The sequence below is a fragment of the Protopterus annectens genome, chromosome 2.part0 (genome assembly GCF_019279795.1).
Source record: "Protopterus annectens isolate FY-2018-M chromosome 2.part0, PAN1.0, whole genome shotgun sequence".
In the NCBI taxonomy this organism is placed as follows: Eukaryota; Metazoa; Chordata; order Ceratodontiformes; family Protopteridae; genus Protopterus; species Protopterus annectens.
The window spans coordinates 74,724,823-74,742,726 of record NC_056728.1 but is presented as its reverse complement, the minus strand read 5'-3'; the positions used below and the strand labels follow the sequence as shown (position 1 = coordinate 74,742,726).

Genomic DNA, 17,904 nt, shown 5'->3' with positions numbered 1-17,904 from the left:
ATGCCGTTTAAATAAAAGTGGAAGATAAAATAAAAATCAGTGCAAAATTTGCCAGGATGGCACCATACCATGAAGGATTTGGGATACCATTGTCATAATGAAAATAATGAGTCTACTAATAAATTTCAAATAGTCATACCAGAAAGGCACATTATACATATACAATAAATAAATCATATAAAACCTTTAACATTTTTTAAGTTTGCAGACAGGAATTAAAATCAGACAAAAGTATTTCTGCCCTTGTTCATTATTCTGCGAGAATATAAACATTAAGGGATACACATCAATTTTTCAATAAATATATGCAATAAAAAAGAAAAATCTGACATTCATTTTAGTGTTTGGAAAGTCTACAAATATAGCTCTCAACTGTCCAGATTTTTGCCTCATATTTTTGGTTTGTTCCTCTAAAAATAGTGGTTTTCTGGAAAATCACTGAGGATTGAAGTCAATTAATAATACCATACATTTGAGATTCAGGCCTTGTATCCTACAAAAAATGCATGCTAATACAAATCCTATTATTCTAGAATTTTTTTACATTTATAATAGCAATATTTAAAATCTGTCTCTATTCTTAGGCCTTTGTCCCCCAATTATTGTAGGCTTTGTCCAGATTTATTGTGCTAAGAGGTTGAGAGGTATGTCTACATGATTTGTTCTACATGGATTTACACTGATTCAGATTTGGAAAAGCAGTGTTTATTTATGTCACACAGTGACTCTTTAAGTTGCTTACTGCTAACAGAAATGGTGTTTAAAGTAAAATATTTAACAGTTCAGGGCTTTAACCATTAAACTACACTCTTTCCCCACACCTAGGTTTTCCATAGCAGAGGTGTCCATCCTCTTACCTTTTACAGTAATATTAAAGACCATTTCATCATCATGTGAGACACACGTGTACATTCCAGAATCTTCCTTCAAAACATTCATCACCATCAAACTATGTACTCTTCCATCTTGTTGGACTTCATATTTATCCCCACTTTCTGGGATAGGACTTCGGTGACGATACCATTTAACATTTCCCTTGTCCTTAGAAACTACTGCTGATAACACAGCATTGCTGTTCTCTATCACAGTGATCTCTGCTGGAACGTCTTGCTTATTTACAAACTTCACAGGAACTTCTGAAAAAGAAAAAGAATAAAGCATCATTTTATAATTTCAAATGCTGTTGACATGGTGAACCAGTTCTAATTCATGATGGGACCTCAGAGCTGCCATGATGGTGGTATTGACCTGACGCATGGTTATGCCTTCTTGTAGTTAAGTCATTAAACCATCTCTAGCAATAACATTTGGGATGTACAAACAATAAGAATGTAAAAATACTAATCTGTGGTAAACACATGGGCATAGACCAAATACTGAACTTGCACTTTTGAAATTTATTACTAACTCCAACATGTCAAAAATGAAAAGATTTTTATCAACTTTTTTTCTACAGAATTGTTTCACAAATAATACAACTACCATTTATGATAAGTAATAACTGTTAAAGTAAAGAGGAGTGCCTGGAAGTTTTTGTGCTGTGATATTTATGCCAAGAAATTGATGCAAATGTTAGGTCTTCAGACAATTTTTAAAAATGTATTGGGGATACAGAAAGAGGTTACTATTATTATTCAATTACTTTTCCATATGTAACCAATTCTCCACCATGTAACACCACAAAACGCAGTCGAGGAACAACCAGGATGGACGGTTCCACTGTTTAGAAACAAGTTCAGTACACACAACACTATTCCATGAAATTCAATGCATACAACACTGTTCCATGGATTTAATAATGAAAAACAAAATACAGCTAAGTGCTTTCATCCGATATCACAGGACTTCAGCAGAGTTGTAAATTCATTAAACAAGCAGCCTTAAATAATCTACTTCAACCAGTCACAACCCCCTCAGCATTTAAAAGTCAGTCCTTAAAGAAATAGTTCATGCAAAATATAAAAAAACAGTAGTTTATATTCACATAAACTGATGCTTACAAGAATAATAATACTGAATTAACTCATTTGAAATTACAATTAAAATGTTTAAGACTCACCATTCATATGTTTCCTAAAAAAGTTATTTTGAAAAATTCTTGAACAATTCAAAAAATATTTAAAAAATGCACACACACACACACACACACACACACACACACACACACACACATATATATATATATATATACACACACACACACATATATATATATATATACACATACACACACACACACACACACACACACACACACACACACACACACACACACACACACACACACACACCTGCAAAAGCATAATATTCCAAGGAATTAAATAGTTAGACCTTACTAGCTCACAGCCTGAGGACACTAGCATAGAAACATTATTGTTAAGGCCAGGGGCACAGAGGCATTAAGCCTCAACAGCCAAACCAGTTCTTTAAATTCAAGCAAATTGTCTACACCATCCCCTCTAATTGTCCCCACCACCCTATTAATGACAAATAATACAAATCTCTCAAATTCATTACTCTGTGCACGGTGCTTATTAATGGCATTGGTGGATTTATTCTTCTTGATATCATACAGATGTTCTCTAATTCTTTCTTTTAACTTCATGTTGGTTTTACCAACATAAAATATATTGCGGACTGAACAGGTTGCAAGGCAACCTACCCAGGTGCTGTCACAGTTGCATCTGCTGAACAACAAATAGTTATATCAAAACTCTCCACTACAACATAAGGTCCTTGAGGTATGTATCTGCAGTATTGACAACGCCCACATACACCCATACGATTGCATCTACCATTCTGTAATTACAACCTGTATTACTTTCCACAAATTTTTGATAGATTTGCCCTTACTATAAACAATTGTTGCAGTCTCTCTAAATAACCTTCTCACTTCACATAATCAAACATCTAAATGTTCGACTTTCATATGGCTGAGACCATATGATCGAACATTTGAGTGTTCAAAAGTGTGAAAAAAAAAATAAACAAAAAAAAAAATAAACAGTGCTAGCAGGGGGGCAAGTCCCCCTGCACACCCCACACCCCTGCTATTTAAATATACCAACTCCGAGTTTGCACTACATTGCGGTAAAGGGAAATCTTTCCATTCCGCACTCTATGGAGATCCCCATTCAGGCCGTTCAAACCTTTAAAAGTTCAATCATATGGTCGCAGCCATATGAAAGTCGAGCTTTTAAAAGTTTGACCATCTGAAGGGGACCCATGTGCGCACATCACTGCTGAATTGGATTATAAATGAAGCACCACCTGATATTACAACAGAATTAGTGTCAACTGAGTTCCATAACAGGAATTTCCCCTCAATCTGATCTTCCCTTAACTTAAGAATGGGCACAAATTTATTGTGTCGTTCTCCTAATATCTCATTCTCAACTTCATTTAACAATGTAACAGGGTAACTCCTGTCCACAAACGATGTACAAAAGTAATCTAATTCATCTTAAAAAAATCTTGGCTGTTGTAGCTGACCTAGACAAATGAATTATTTGTCCTTTTATAATCCTTATTTATTTTTATTTATTTATTTAACATTTGTTGACCGGGAAAGTCCGACTAGGTTCCACAGATCCTGTTTTCAGTGGAGGCCCGGGGAGAAATGCTCCAGACGCATGTCTTTAGAATGTGGGAGGAAACCGGAGTACCCGGAGGAAACCCACGCGAATGCAGGGAGAACATGCAAACTCCACACAGAAGGCACCCCGACCGAGAATTGAACCAGAGAACCTCTTGCTGTGAGGCGACAGCATTAACCGCTGCACCACTGCGCCGACCATTATCTTTTGGTATAGGGGGTACAATTAGTAAAATATAAATATGGGTTGGAAAAAGTGTTTTTTAATGATAAATTGCTGAAGTCTAACAGTTCAAAACAGCATCCTTGGTTATTGTAACATCTAAATAATTACTCCTACTATAATAAGTAAACCTTAAAAATCTTTGGGTTCTTCTAATTTCACCAAAAATGCTTGCTATTGTTCAACAGACCCCTTCCACAAGATCAAGATGTCACCCCAGGATTTGTAATATGCATGTATACATTCAACAAATTCTGAAGCAAACATTTGCGATTCCTCCCATTTCACAAGAATTGCATTGGCATAACACGGAGCGTACACCATTCCCATGGCTATTCTAGGAATTTGATGGAAATATTTCCCTTCAAAGAAAATGTAATTATTGGTCATAACCAAATCTAACAATGTAACCAAAATCTGAATGTCAGTAGTAGAAAAAGAATTGTGGGAGCATAACAGGGATGTAAACCATTCAATACCAGTACTATGAGGTATAACAGTATAAAAGTTCACCACATCAATTGTGGCAAACGAAACGCTTTTCATCAAATGGTAATGAATTAAAATTAGGCAAGAGATGCCAGGAGTTCCTTAAGATATGCAACTTGTTGTCAGACATCCCCCTTTACATTTTACATTTATATACTCCACTAGTAGCTCAGTTTTAGAGTTGTTTGCTGCCACAGTAGGTCTAAGGGGTGGGTCACTCTGACATTTATAGATCTTAGGAATGCCAATCACTGAAGGAGCAAAAGGTTTGGATACCTTTAAATATTGAAAAATCTCAAAACTCATGATCCCTTGAAAAACAAAATCATTAAGAATGAAATCAAACTTATTGTATGCAATATTCATTTTATTCCTATATGTAGGCTCATCTGAGAGAAATTGAAACATCTTATTTGAATAGTCAACACTATCCATTATAACCACCCCCTCACTTGTCTGGTTTCATTATACAATGTTCCTGTTTTTTGTAAATTCCATCAAGCAACATATTTCACTTGTTCTGAGGTTCCCTCCTTTTTTGTATTTTTGTTTACAATCCTCAGTTGTGTACCCAGTGTAGTTTAGAGTTTAATTTTGAGAATTGGCTCCATATACCTGCTTTTTCATTTGGTTCTTTTAATGAGGAATATAAAAGGAGCCTGAGACAGCTTGATGAGTTTGAGCTCAAATTCTCAAAGTTGAGGAGTATTCAGTTTGAGAAAGAGTATTTTCTTGTGCTGTAAGAATTGATAAGACTGTACTGTGCTGAAATTAACTGGAAACAACTGAAATGAGACTGAAACTAAAGTCTTTATCTGTTAATTACCCAAAGTCATGCACAACAAGTGCCAGTCTTTCATTTATGGGCCAAGTCTTGTAAACATTTCAGAATGAATTCTCCAAATACTGTAGTTCATTCAACAAGGCTTTATTAGATGTTTACAATATTTAAACACTGTCTTCATTAACAGTGCTGATAATAACAGTGCTGCTAAATATATCCAAAGTTACTGCACATATCTTCTGTTTGGCCTGAATGATGTAAACGGAAACAGTCTTTATTTGACCTGACTTTCGTACTCTGTAATCTTTTCTGTAATATCAGGTCGAACGAACTAACTAACCTTAACTGACTTCCCTAACTGCATCTGAAGTATATTTTAATGTTTTACATGCTGTCTTTGCCTTGGTTCCCAGGCCTGGTCTTAATGTAACATTCCATTAAGGAACATTCTGTAGCTGGCAAGATTGTATCTTTCCCTTGAGAAAAGAACATTCTGTATTTCTGTATTTTCTGCACATTTTTTGCTTATCTTTCTTTTCTAATAAACTGTCCCTCATGCTTGACCAGCAAAGTTATTCTTTTTTTCTGCTTAACTGTCTTTTATGCATAAATGAAACACAATGTATATGCCTATTTTACCCTTTAGTCTGTCTAATGTATAATAACTACTTTAAAATGGAAGTCCCTAATCTAACAGTTGCCCCCAAGGTCCCTTACAAAAGTTTACAGGGGCCTACTTTTGTAGTTACCTTACAGCTGTATTGCTAACTACTGTATACAGCTTTATGCTGACTCATAATCTGAAAATATATATATTTTTTAATTTGGTAAACCTGTAATTTCAGTTTTGACCAGTAGGTGTCACTTGAGCATTTATGGCCTGTTTGGATTGAAGTCTCTCAGCTTTATGATTCATAGGATCGTAGAATCATAGGAGGTTACTAGGCTAATGGCCCTGGGACCCTTACAAGCCTAGCCAAGGGTTTATCCCCAAAAATAAACCTCAGTCAGCACCCATCACCCCTGTCAATGAGGGACACAGGTGGAACCCCTGGGAAGAATTTGTGGTTTCCCATCCACTCATCAAGGTTGCTCTTGAATAGGGTCAGCAAGGTGCTCTGTTTGACATGTATGGGAAGTCTAGTCCAGAGACGGGGCAGCCTCTGGGAGACAAACCTGTCTCTCCAGCAGGTTTTGTTAATGTTACATATTAGGTTCAGGCCTTTTGAGCAGATAGTGCATGAGGAAGTTAGACTTATGGATATGGAGCATCTCTAGTATGGCAGGGTCTGAGATTCCCTTGTAGGCGAGACACAGATCACCCCTGAGCAATCTGTACGATACCGAGTAGAGTGATAGTGATTTGAGCCTGTCTGCATAGGACAGGTGTTGGAGGCCATGGATTCTCTTTGTGAGGTATTTCAGTGGCATTTCCAGTTGGTGCAAATGTTTGGAGAGGTACATCCCAAACAGGCATTATACTCAATTATTGGTCTAATGAGGGAGGAGTATAGAGCGGTAATAACCTCCTTTTTCTGGCGCAATCCCTTTACTTATGAGATGAAACAAGTAAAAGGCTTTTCTGATCACTGCCGCTACATAATGGTCGAATGTGAGGTTGTTATCAACCTGAGTTCCCAGGTCTTCAACACAGGTTGTGTGCTTAGGGGGTTGCCATTGATGTGGTTATCAGTAGGAGTCGTGTTTTTGCAGAATGGTATGATGATACATTTTTTGCATTTAGCTTGAGGCCATGACTTTGGCACCAGTCATCAATTGCTGTGAGACCCTCTTGCAGTATGTTAACATCATCTGGGGAGTCAATGACAGCATCCAACTTACAGTCGTTGGCAAACTTGGTCAGCCACAGGCCTTTTGTCTTTGCCTTTACCTCCGAGAAATAGATGTCAAACAGTAGGGGTCCCAGGACAGAACCCTGGGAAACTTCACTAATGACGGGTCTGCTATATAAGGTGGAGGTGCCTATTTTCACTTTGAGGGTCCTGTCGGGGAGCCAGCTGGCCACCCACCTGAGAGGTTATGCTAGTGGCAGGATAGCAGTGCCCTTTGGATGAGATAGGGATTTACTATTAGCTTTTCAATGATGCTTGAGTGGGGGATTGTGTCAAAGGCCTTGGCCAAGTCAAGGTAAGCTGTATATACTGACTTTCCCTCATCCAGGGCCTTAGTGACAGTCTCAAAGAAGTCAACCAGGTTCAACAGGCAAGATCTGCCCTTGCCGAATCTGAACTGGGTGTGTGTTTGGAGATTGCCTATGTCCTTGTTTATGAGATCTATAATAATATGCTCCATGGCTTTACAAATCAGATTTGTCAAGCTAATGGAGTGATAGTTTCCATGGTCAATAGTGGCACCACCTTTGTGTAAGGGGATAACAATGGTGGTTCTCCACTCTGCTGGAATGAAGCCAGTACTTAGGCTGTGGTTGAAAAGGCTCTATATTACATTATCAAATACTTAAAAAAGCAAATGATGATTAATCGATCCCATGTAAGTGAAAGCTTATAATGTCGAAACCTTAGAACAGCAATTTTTTTCCAAGAGAAAAAAAAATCGCTGTTCCAAAAAACAAACAAACAAAAAAAAACCTTTTCGGCCCCACACCCCCTGACATGGTGGGCTATGCCCCCCACACCTCCCATACTTAAATATACCAACTCCAAGATCGCACTACAGTGCTGAAAATGGCAAAGTAACGGAAGCGGCCAAGCAAATTCTTTCACAGGGAAAGAATTTGCTTAAAAGCCGCTTCACTGTTTTGCCTTTTTTCTTTTACGTTCGATCAAGATGCATTCAACAGAATGCATCTTTGATCATGTAATAGGAACCCATTGAAAAGGGTGCTCAATGGCAAAGCCAGTTCTTGCTGGAAATGGTGCAGAATACATCCTGGGATACTATCATGTCCCATGGAAGCTGTGTTTTTTGCCTTGGATAGGGCCTGTAACACTTGATCTGCAGAGATGTGAGGTGCAGGACAAGTATCTGCGATGTTGATAGGGCCTTTGCATGGACAGGGGGTGAAGTTTGCACTGAAACTATTTGCTAGCAGGTTGGCTAAGTTAACAGGATCAGTGTAAGTGATACTGCTAAATAATAATTAGGAAAAAACCTGGGCTTTGCCACAGAGGTTCCTGATGTAACTTAAGAAGACTTTATGGTTACCCTTTGTTATGGAGGCTAGTTTCAATTCATAATTGGCCTTGGAGGTTTTCACTAGTGATCTAATTTGCTGCGTTGAGGCTAAGGAGGGAGTTTTTCCAATTTGGAATTTGTTCCCTTTTACCCTTGGACAACAGTTTCTTCCTTTTGTTGTAAAGCCTGTTGATGACCACCAAACAGGTTTGTGTTTTCTTGAGGAGCAGGTTTTAGCTCTATTGGGTATGGCTGAGTCCATGCAGTTGTACAGGTGCTTGTAAACTGCATTGGTGTACTGTTCAGCATAGTTGTCTGCATCCTCTGGAGGAGGCGGTGGTGTGAAGCTACAGATACCCTTCCTTAGGAGGTTGTGTCAGCTTTTGAGAAGTTTTTTAGCTTGATTTCAGCTGGTTTAATTATAACCTGGCAATTTTTCACCAGGCTTGAAGTCTGTTAACTTTATGATTTGATTTTTATATTACCTAGATCCATAGTCTTTAGAGTCTTTAAGTCTAAGTTCTGTTGTATGAGTGATATATTTAAAAACCTGTACATTATTCTGAAAATGATTGTCCTTTAATTCTCTGGCTTTTAAAGCTGATTAATCTGTCTCTGTGAATTTATTTATTTATTTATTTTATGTTTACATTCTTAGAAGCCCTTTTTCAGCAGAGACCCGAGGAGAAAAGCTCCCAAAAAAAGTTTAAGTAAACAAATAGTAAGAACAAAGATAAACACAGATGATATTTTAAGTATACATACTTCTGAAGTAATTACATAACATGCAATAAAGGATTATATAGAATGAATAGAAATACAATACAATTCATATATGGAAATTTTCACATAGTATGGCAAGAAACTAATCAGAAATATGTTAAGACTAAGGTCAATACAATGCTGAAGCAAGGTACTAGGCATGAAGTAAGTAAATATACAGATAAAGTTGTGTGAACTTTGGAAGTTAATAAATAAATTAAAGAACGGTAATAAGGGATTATGGGAACTGAGTGTAACATGAGCTAACTAGTATGGAATACGACGGGAAAAAATGTGTAGGTAGTAGTAAGAGAGAGAGCTAGAAGTGATACAGTTAAGTTAGGTTATCCCTGAATGTTTATTGGGTATTAGCTTAGAGCATGAACATATCCAATTTGATAGGAAAAAATATTTAAGCTGTTTCTTGAAGGCATTTTTGTCTTTAAGTAGTCTAAGGGCTAAAGGGAGTGTGTTCCAATGTTTTGCAACTGAGTGACAATAGAGTATTTTCCCAAAGGTTTTGTTTGGCTTATGAACTTCCAGAAAGTATTGATTAGTACTTCTTAGTGGGCATTGAGGAGTATAAAGTGTGAGAGAATTTGCAAGGGATGGGCAAGATTTAGGATTGTTTAGTATATTGTGGACTATAAGGAGTTGGGATTGAGACAGTAAGTTGGAAAATTCAGGCCAGTGTAAAGCCTTTAATGAGAGGCAGTGATAGGATTTGTAAGGTTGATTTGCAGCAAATCTGGCTACTTTGTTATATGTGGTTTCTAGTTTGATTGTAGGTTACTCTGTAGATGGGTAAAAATAGGTGAAGCATAGAGTAGGGATGGTAGAAGCAGGGTTTGGGCAAGGGATGGGCCTGGATGCACAGGGAAGAAAGTTTTTGTGACGGTAAAGCAGACCTAGTTTTTGGTGTTTTTTTTTTTATTGAGCTTTGAATGTGATGGTTGAATTTAAGTTCATCATCAATTATTGCTCCAATGAGTTTTGTTTGGGTGTCAACAGAAATTTTAGTTCCATTAAGGGATGTTACGGAAAAGATCTATTTTGCATGTTCCAGATTTTTAGGTAGGAAAAGTAGTAGCTTAGCTTTGCTTGCATTTAGCAGTAGTTGGTTGGATTACAGCCAGTTTTCAACTGAGTGGAGTGAGTTTTCTGTAAGGGATTGAAGGTTTTCTATGTTGTTAGCAGAGTTGATGATGGTCGAGTCATCAGCATACTGAATAAGACTGGATTGGGGGCAGGATGAGAAAAGGTCATTGGTAAATACATTGAAGAGGAGAGGGCCCAGTATTGATCCTTGTGGGACCCCTGTACTAACTGCTAGAAAGGGGGGAGTAGGAAGAGTTCCATCTAACAGCCTGGTGTCTATTAGTGAGTTAATCACAGAACCAGGAGGTGGTGGAGTTTGAGAAGCCTAGGTTGGAGAGTTTATGGTGAAGTATGGTATGATATACGGTGTTGAATGCTTTTGAAAGGTCCATAAAGAGAGCTGATGCCATTTTGCTATTATCCCTGACTTGAGCAATGTTATTAGTAAAGGATACAAGAGCGGTAGCTGTGCTATGTGTGGAGCGGAAGCCATGTTGAGTTGGTGTGAGTAGGTTTTCTTGTAGCAGATGATTAAGTACTTGCATATGGAATTTCTTCCAAATTTCAGGGACTTTGCCTTCTTTTATAGATCTATTAATCAGGATAGATATTGGGTAAGCTAGAGCTGTAGCTGCATGTTTAAGGAATAATGGAGGAAGGTTATCAGCTGAGGGTGAACTAGGTTTTAGTTTAGTTAAGAGCAACTTGATATAAACGGTGGGAACAGGTGATAGTGAGAATGAGAGTGAGGGTGAGAGAGGTGAATCAGAGGTGGATGAAGATGTAGATGGATTGAAAGAGGTGCGGGTGGAGAAGTTAGTTACAGGTAAGTTTTCAATGGTTTCAATGAATAACTTATTAAGGAGGGTTGCTATTTATAGAAGAGTCTTGTCAAAATAAGGAGGGCATGGGGTAGGAGTACCAGGTGAGAGAAGTTTATTGATAGAGTTCCAGAATTTTTTAGGATTACAGTTGGGATTGTTAAGTGAGGATTGGTAATAGTTCTTTTTATCAAGATTGATTTGTTTCTTAGCTTTATTTCTAAGTTCCCTGTAAGAAATAAGGTTGGAAGAGGTATTATTGCCTTTCCAAGTTTTCCAAGCTTTATCTCTGGTCTTCATGAGTGCAAGGGTAGTTTTAGTTAGCCATGGGCATATCTGAATTTGATGCGAGTTTTCCTAGTGGGGGCAAGGGAGATGAGGATGGATAGAAAGGTGTTGTTGAAGTGCAGGACTGCTTCATCATGAGTGAGATTAGAGATAAAGGACCAGTTTATAGTAGAGAGGAGGTGATTTAGTGAGTCAGGAGAATAGCTAGATAGATCACGGGTCACCTTATATTGTTGTGCTTTACGCAGGTGTTCAGAGTTTCTGTGAATTAGTAAAGGTAGGTGGTCACCTAATGTGTCTGGTAGAGTGGTTGGATTATGGTAATGTTGGGGGTGAGATACTAGTATCCAGTCAATAAGTGAACCAGTAGAGAAAAATTTATGAAGGTGGGTAGGGGAAGAGATGAGCTGTGTGAATCCATACAGGTTGAGAGAGGTAGAAGGAGATTCTTTATTGATCTCCAGCCAGTCAATATTGACATCTCTTAGTATGATGGTTTCATAAGGGATAGTTTTAGGTATCCAGGGTAGAAAGTGTTCTAAAATGGGGATATTATTTCCAGGAGGAAAATAAATTGATGCAATGGCAAGTTTCTTATGGTGGCCAAGTTTAAAGTCAGCTAAAATAATCTCAGCTGGGAGAAAGTCAGATATGGGAAAAGAGATAGGGGAGACAGGCAGGCAGTTAGAATACATGATTTTGACTCCCACTCCTCTTTTTGAAAGTTTGTCATGCCTGAGGATATTGTAGCTAGGGGGAAGAAATTCAGAATTAGAAATACTTGGTTTTAACCAGGTTTCACACAAGGCAAGTATGTTTGGGTTATGTTGAGTGATCCAAGCATGAAGTGTGTTGTTTTTTTTTAAGTATACTCTGAATATTTATAGATGAGAGGGTGAGTCTTTTTTGTGGAATAGTATTAGTAATGGATGATGGAGAGGTGGAAGAGAGCACAGAGGTGGTAGTGGTATTGAAAGTATTTTAAGCAGAATTGTTAGGACCTGGGTTGTGTGGACGTCTCCTGATAGTAACAGGTTGAATAATATGAAATTGATTATTGGAGAGATTGGGTGCATGTGTGGATATTTGTTTTTGTGGTCGACATGCTGTTTAGGTGTAAGGAAGTATTTGAATCTATGTGTGGCAATAATGGTGAAGTTAGATAGGGAGGGGGAAATGTGAGTAAAGGTAGATGTGTTGTGGTTTGGAGATAAAGTGAATGTGGGTGATTTGGTGTGTATAACAGTAGTGCTTTGATAGCATGTGAGAACTGAGAGAAAGACTAATGTAGGTGAAAGGAGAATAAGAAATAGTATATTAAGAATAGTAGGTATATTAGTAATTAGAGTAGTGTGAGATAGATGAGATTGTTAGTTCAGAAGGTAATGAAAGACTGTCGGAATGGTGTAACAGTGTGAGTACTAAAGGGGTGGGAATTTAAAAAGGTGTGGGTGTGTTGTGTTGTATGATTGGCTAGTGAAGTGGGTGGAGGAGGTGCGGCTAATTATAAAGGAAATTGAGTCATGGGTGGGCAGGAATGGGGGCAGGGTAGGGGAGCAAAGTGAGCCCGAGTGATAGTGAGGACAAACGGAGCAGGCCACACAAAACCAGATGGAACTAGCCCACAAAAAACAATCAGCCAGGTTACTTCAGGTATGGTAGTTTGCAGCAATTTTACTGTTTGCAAATAACTTCTGTTTCCCTGGGTTTGGTTGTTATTAGCAAATGTGTAGGTTATGCTCCAATTGGTTAACTCACTCAAGTAACCTTTTTAAATTGCTTCCAATAAGGAGTAACAGTCACAACCTGTGTGTTTGATTTATTTTAAAAATGCTCAGTGAGACCTAAAAGCAGCTGGTGATTGATTTAGAAGTAATGCTGCCACCTAGTGGTATAGCTTGGAACCAAGTCTACACTGCGGGGGTGGGGGGGTCAAGCCAGTTGTCCCTGCAAGTATGCACTACCTTTACAGCAGATTAAAAGCTTAAGAATATATCCACATTAGCTATGTGAATCTTTAAGTTAGACAAAGTACGAACTGTTAACCCTGCTTAGTTTTTTTATATCTCTGTATGCTGTAATGGTTAAGTTAAACTGTTTATTACCTATGTTTTTTATCTTATGAACTGGTCCCTTAGTGTACTATGATGTAATGTTTTTCTGTTGTTCATAGATTTAAATCTTAAACATTGTACTGTTTCTTTTTATTGTATAGCCTATCAAGCATGATGGCTATTTTCTGAAGACTAATTGAAATCTGCACTAAAGAGATACCTTTATAAGTGGTCTTGAAGCATAATTACCATATCCTGTGTTAACTTCTGTCTATAAATTTTCATTTAAATTTGCTCTACAATGCTACTTACCTTTTTTAACTTTTATATGCTGTAATAGATGTCTGCCTCCTAAATATGTGCCTGAAATATTTTATGAATATGTATGAGTTGTAATAGTTTACTAAAACCTATACTTTCTGTATATTAAGTCTATACCTTTGCATTGTCTTAGTGTCCTTTTAATTTTCTGACTGATGTACAATAATTATGTAAAGTGCACTGTAATCTGTAAACTACTTTACAAATTAAGCCTACCCTGTTATGCATTAAGTACACTGAATAACTATTACTACCTATTTTTAGATAACATATCTTAATAGTTTACCAAACTTATGCTTTCTGTATTTTAGGTCTATACCTTTACATTTTCTGTTAGTGTCTTTTTTTTAACTTTCTGACTAATATAAAATAATTATGTAAAGTGTACTATAGTCTGTAAATTAATTAACAAATTAATCCTGCCATGTTATAGCTTGAGTATACTGAATAACTATTACTACCTATTACTTAGATAACTTACTTTAATAAGCCTGTAAAAATAATTCTGTCACTTTATCCTTAACTAAATGATGTAATTCTGTTACTTTATCCTTAAAACTAATGACTGAATAATGTGACGTAACTGAGTATTATTATTATATTTTGAGACTTCATTGAAATGTACTATACTGAACACATAACTGAATATGAATGTCATAGTTTGAACCTTGAATAAAATTTACATTGGCATATGCTGAACATTTAAAATAGCTGTGTATATTCTGGAAACTAACTAAACTAATACTAAAAGAATATATTTTGCCAGTGTTAACTGAACACAGATAAAAGCATAACTGAAACTGGTACATGTAATCAAACTATTAGTACCTTTTCCTGCCAGTATTGTCTGAACATAGGTAACAAGTACTGTTGTACAACTGTCTGAAAACATGAGAACATTTTGATAGTGTTACATGAACACGGATAAAAAAATTAACTGAAATCTGTTTTTCTGTCAGCATTGTCTGAACATAGATAAAAACATAAACTGAAACGAGTACTGTTATATAACTGTCTGCAAACATACATACTTGCTTTAACGCATACATTTTAACTTTAAACAAACATTGAAGAAATAACTGAAGCACATAAACAGTCAACTTCTGCACAACAGCCCTTGCCAAATTTTACTCTGCATTGTCCCAGTCACTGATGAGGTAAAGGAAGGCCTGCTTTAATGTCAAAGTGTTTTTTTTTATAGTTAGGCCTTTTAAACCTCTTCTTTTCATTTCTTGTGCAAGGCTGGGTGGCTAAAGTTCTTGATTGTATTTAGCATCAGGTCCTTAAAATAACATTTGCATCTTTAACAATTATAAACTGATAAACTAATAACATTACTTATTGCCTGACCTTATTTACATGTTTCTGCATGAAATAAACATTTGCAGCTTTAACGATTATAAACTGATAGCATTGCTTACTGTGCTGAATTTATTTACATTTTCTGCATGAAATAAACATTTGCTGCTAATAAGCTCTTGCAAGTCTGTAAGCAAACTGATAACATCAAATGAAACTAAAGTAGTAATGTAACACTGTGCATTTCTGCACCTAAATAAAATCAGTTTTATCTATTGAACTTTTTCATTTTCTCTCGTGACCCTTAGATTTCAACATACTATTCTGTGAGTGAAACTCCACCCACTGTCTCACCATAACTGTTTCTTTAGCTGATGTCATTTAACTTTTCAGTAGTACTGAATGCTGCAAGAATTTATCATTACTGTCTACCATTTTCTTGGATAAATTGATCTTTGCAATACTGCCTTATGCCGTATGGCATACAGTACTGTCTTTAATTTAGCCTCCTAAGATGGCTGTAATCTGATCTGATGTGTCAAACTGCCATCTGTACGAAACATATACAGTCTCAAACTGATTACATAATGTACTCTTTAACACATAGGAACTGAACTCTTAACTGCATTGGCAACTTGACATTGTAGCATTGACTTTAAATTTTACATTCTGTAAACTAGCAAACATTATTTTGTCTCTGTCTATATCATTGCTTATTGTTTATGCATTGCAACACTTTAATACAAGCTCTTAACTAATGACTGCTAAACAAAACAATAACACAAGAAAATAATTTGCCAAATCTGTAATTGGAAATCCATTATTCTGTGAATTAATTGGACTCTTATTTCTGATATACCTTGCAAGACATAGAGGTATACGGTTACCCTTTTTTTCTAACTAGCCACACCCAATATGTCTTTCTGAGCACTTCAGCTGTGTCAGCTGAATTGGAATTCATTTTATCTTTAACCCATAAATCTGCATGTTCCTGTCATAACCAGTTTTTTAAAATCTGTATATTTGCACAAATCTTGTCACTGAAGTCTAAAACAGCATATAACTCTAATGACATGTCCATAGCTAGTCTAAAGCTGTTACACTTTGAACTATTAGCTGCTGTAATCTTTGACCCTTTAAATCCTGACAAAACTACATTTGTGTCCCCTAATAAATATTTATGTGCAACTGAAGTTGATTTGGCTGTAAACAATGAAATATTGTCATTTGTTTTAACCTTAAACAATGACAGATTAATGCCCTGAGTTGGTGCCAGAATGCTACACCCTTTATAGATAGCTATGGAATGCATTCTTTCTTTATTTTGCTCTGAAAAGGTAGCAATTTTACCTTGCACTGAAGTCTGTTTTTCAGTTATACTGGAATTTACTTTATCAAAATCTGCACTCTGATTGATTTTATCGCCACGCAGTGCAATTTTTTCACTTGATTGTGAAAATAAGAAACTAGGTGAAGTAATGTGAACTTGAGACATTGCCTGCATGTTATGTACATTGACTGTGTTGACATTTGTATGTTTAATACTGCACCATACTTCTGTATTTTGAATTACATGTAAACAAAAATTTATCACATGCTGAATATTTGTATTACAGCAACTTAACTGTGTATGTTGAATTGTATATGCTGAACTTGTGTCTGAAACAGTACTGATAGCCTGCTTCTGTGATTTAACCCTTTTGCGTTGACATATTTAACATTCTTGAACTAATAACCTTTAATTTTAAGAGAACATTTTTAGACTGCTTTACCCAGTTTTTTAAAATTAAAGATTTACTGATGGTTTAACTGTAGCAGTATTACTTGACATGTTTATACAACAGGTATGGAAATGACTTTTACTGATGAATTTAAACATTTTTGAGCTGTTAACTAAAAGGTGTATGTAAAGTCTTACATAACTTTATGGTTCTAGAAGAATGTGTGCCATCATCTGTAGCTTATTAACCTTTTTCTTGCTTTTTGGCTATGTGAAGTCACACTGGAAACTGGAAAGTTTGTGAAGATAGCTGTTAACTGGAAAATATCTTTTATGTTCTGAAGGAACACTGCTTTCATTTAATACTGGTCTGCTGAAGTTGTTTGGGTTTTTTTCTGAAGTAAACACTGGTGCTGTGAACTTTCGTTAATAGCTGCATTGACTATATGTAGAGGTCATCTGCTGAGTTGAACGAAACTCAAAAGTCTTTTCTGTAATGAAAAACTGTAGTGCAGTCATTTCTGGCTTATTCTGTACAGATTTCACAGTCTTTATTTATGGAAAAACACTGGTATGCTGCTGAAAATTCTGTTATGAAACATTTGCTGTCACTATAAACTGTTAATAAAACCTTGAAGTTAAGCTGGCTGTTGCACTAAAACTGTAATTGAAAGGGTTACTTACTGCAGCTGTTTCTGTTGATGGTTTGCTGATAAGGCTGCTTGGAATACTCGCTCTGTAGAGAACATGTAGTTGAACGAAACATGGAGTGCTGCACTGGAATGAAAATGCTGCTATTCCATAGTCTGTAGAACAAATGTAGTTGAACAAAACACTGCTATTCTGTAGAATTTTTATAGAACACATGTAGTCTGACTGCTGATGCAAGGTTCTATGGGGTTTTGGGAGTTACTTTAACTGTTTATCCCGTTCATAGTGGCACACCATTGAAACGAACTGATAAGACTGTACTCTACTGCAATTAACTGGAAACAACTGAAATGAGACTGAAACTAAAGTCTTTATCTGTTAATTACCCAAACTTGTGCTGAACAGGTGCCAGTCTCTCCTTTATGGGCTAAGTCTTGTGTACTTTTCAGAATGAATTCTCAAAACAATGTAGTTCATTCAATAAGGCTTTATTAGATGTTCACATTATTCGAATACTGTCTTCATTAACAGTGCTGCTAAATATATTTTATTTTATTTATTTATTATTTTATTTTATTTAACATTTGTTTGCCAGGATAGTCCTTTTGGAAAACAAGTGTCTGTTTTCAGTGGAGTCCTGGGG

The 17,904-nt window shown here is 36.4% G+C and overlaps 1 protein-coding gene across 2 annotated transcripts in view; it reads right to left on the bottom strand.

Annotated features, from left to right (window-relative positions):
* The window catches only part of OBSL1 (obscurin like cytoskeletal adaptor 1), a 1,518,259-nt gene that overhangs the window by 517,565 nt on the left and 982,790 nt on the right, over window positions 1-17,904 (bottom strand). For both annotated transcript variants that reach the window (XM_044060562.1, XM_044060561.1), the window contains exon 14: window positions 858-1,136. In XM_044060562.1, coding sequence (XP_043916497.1) covers window positions 858-1,136 — 279 coding nt within the window. The remainder of the gene's footprint in view (window positions 1-857; window positions 1,137-17,904) is intronic.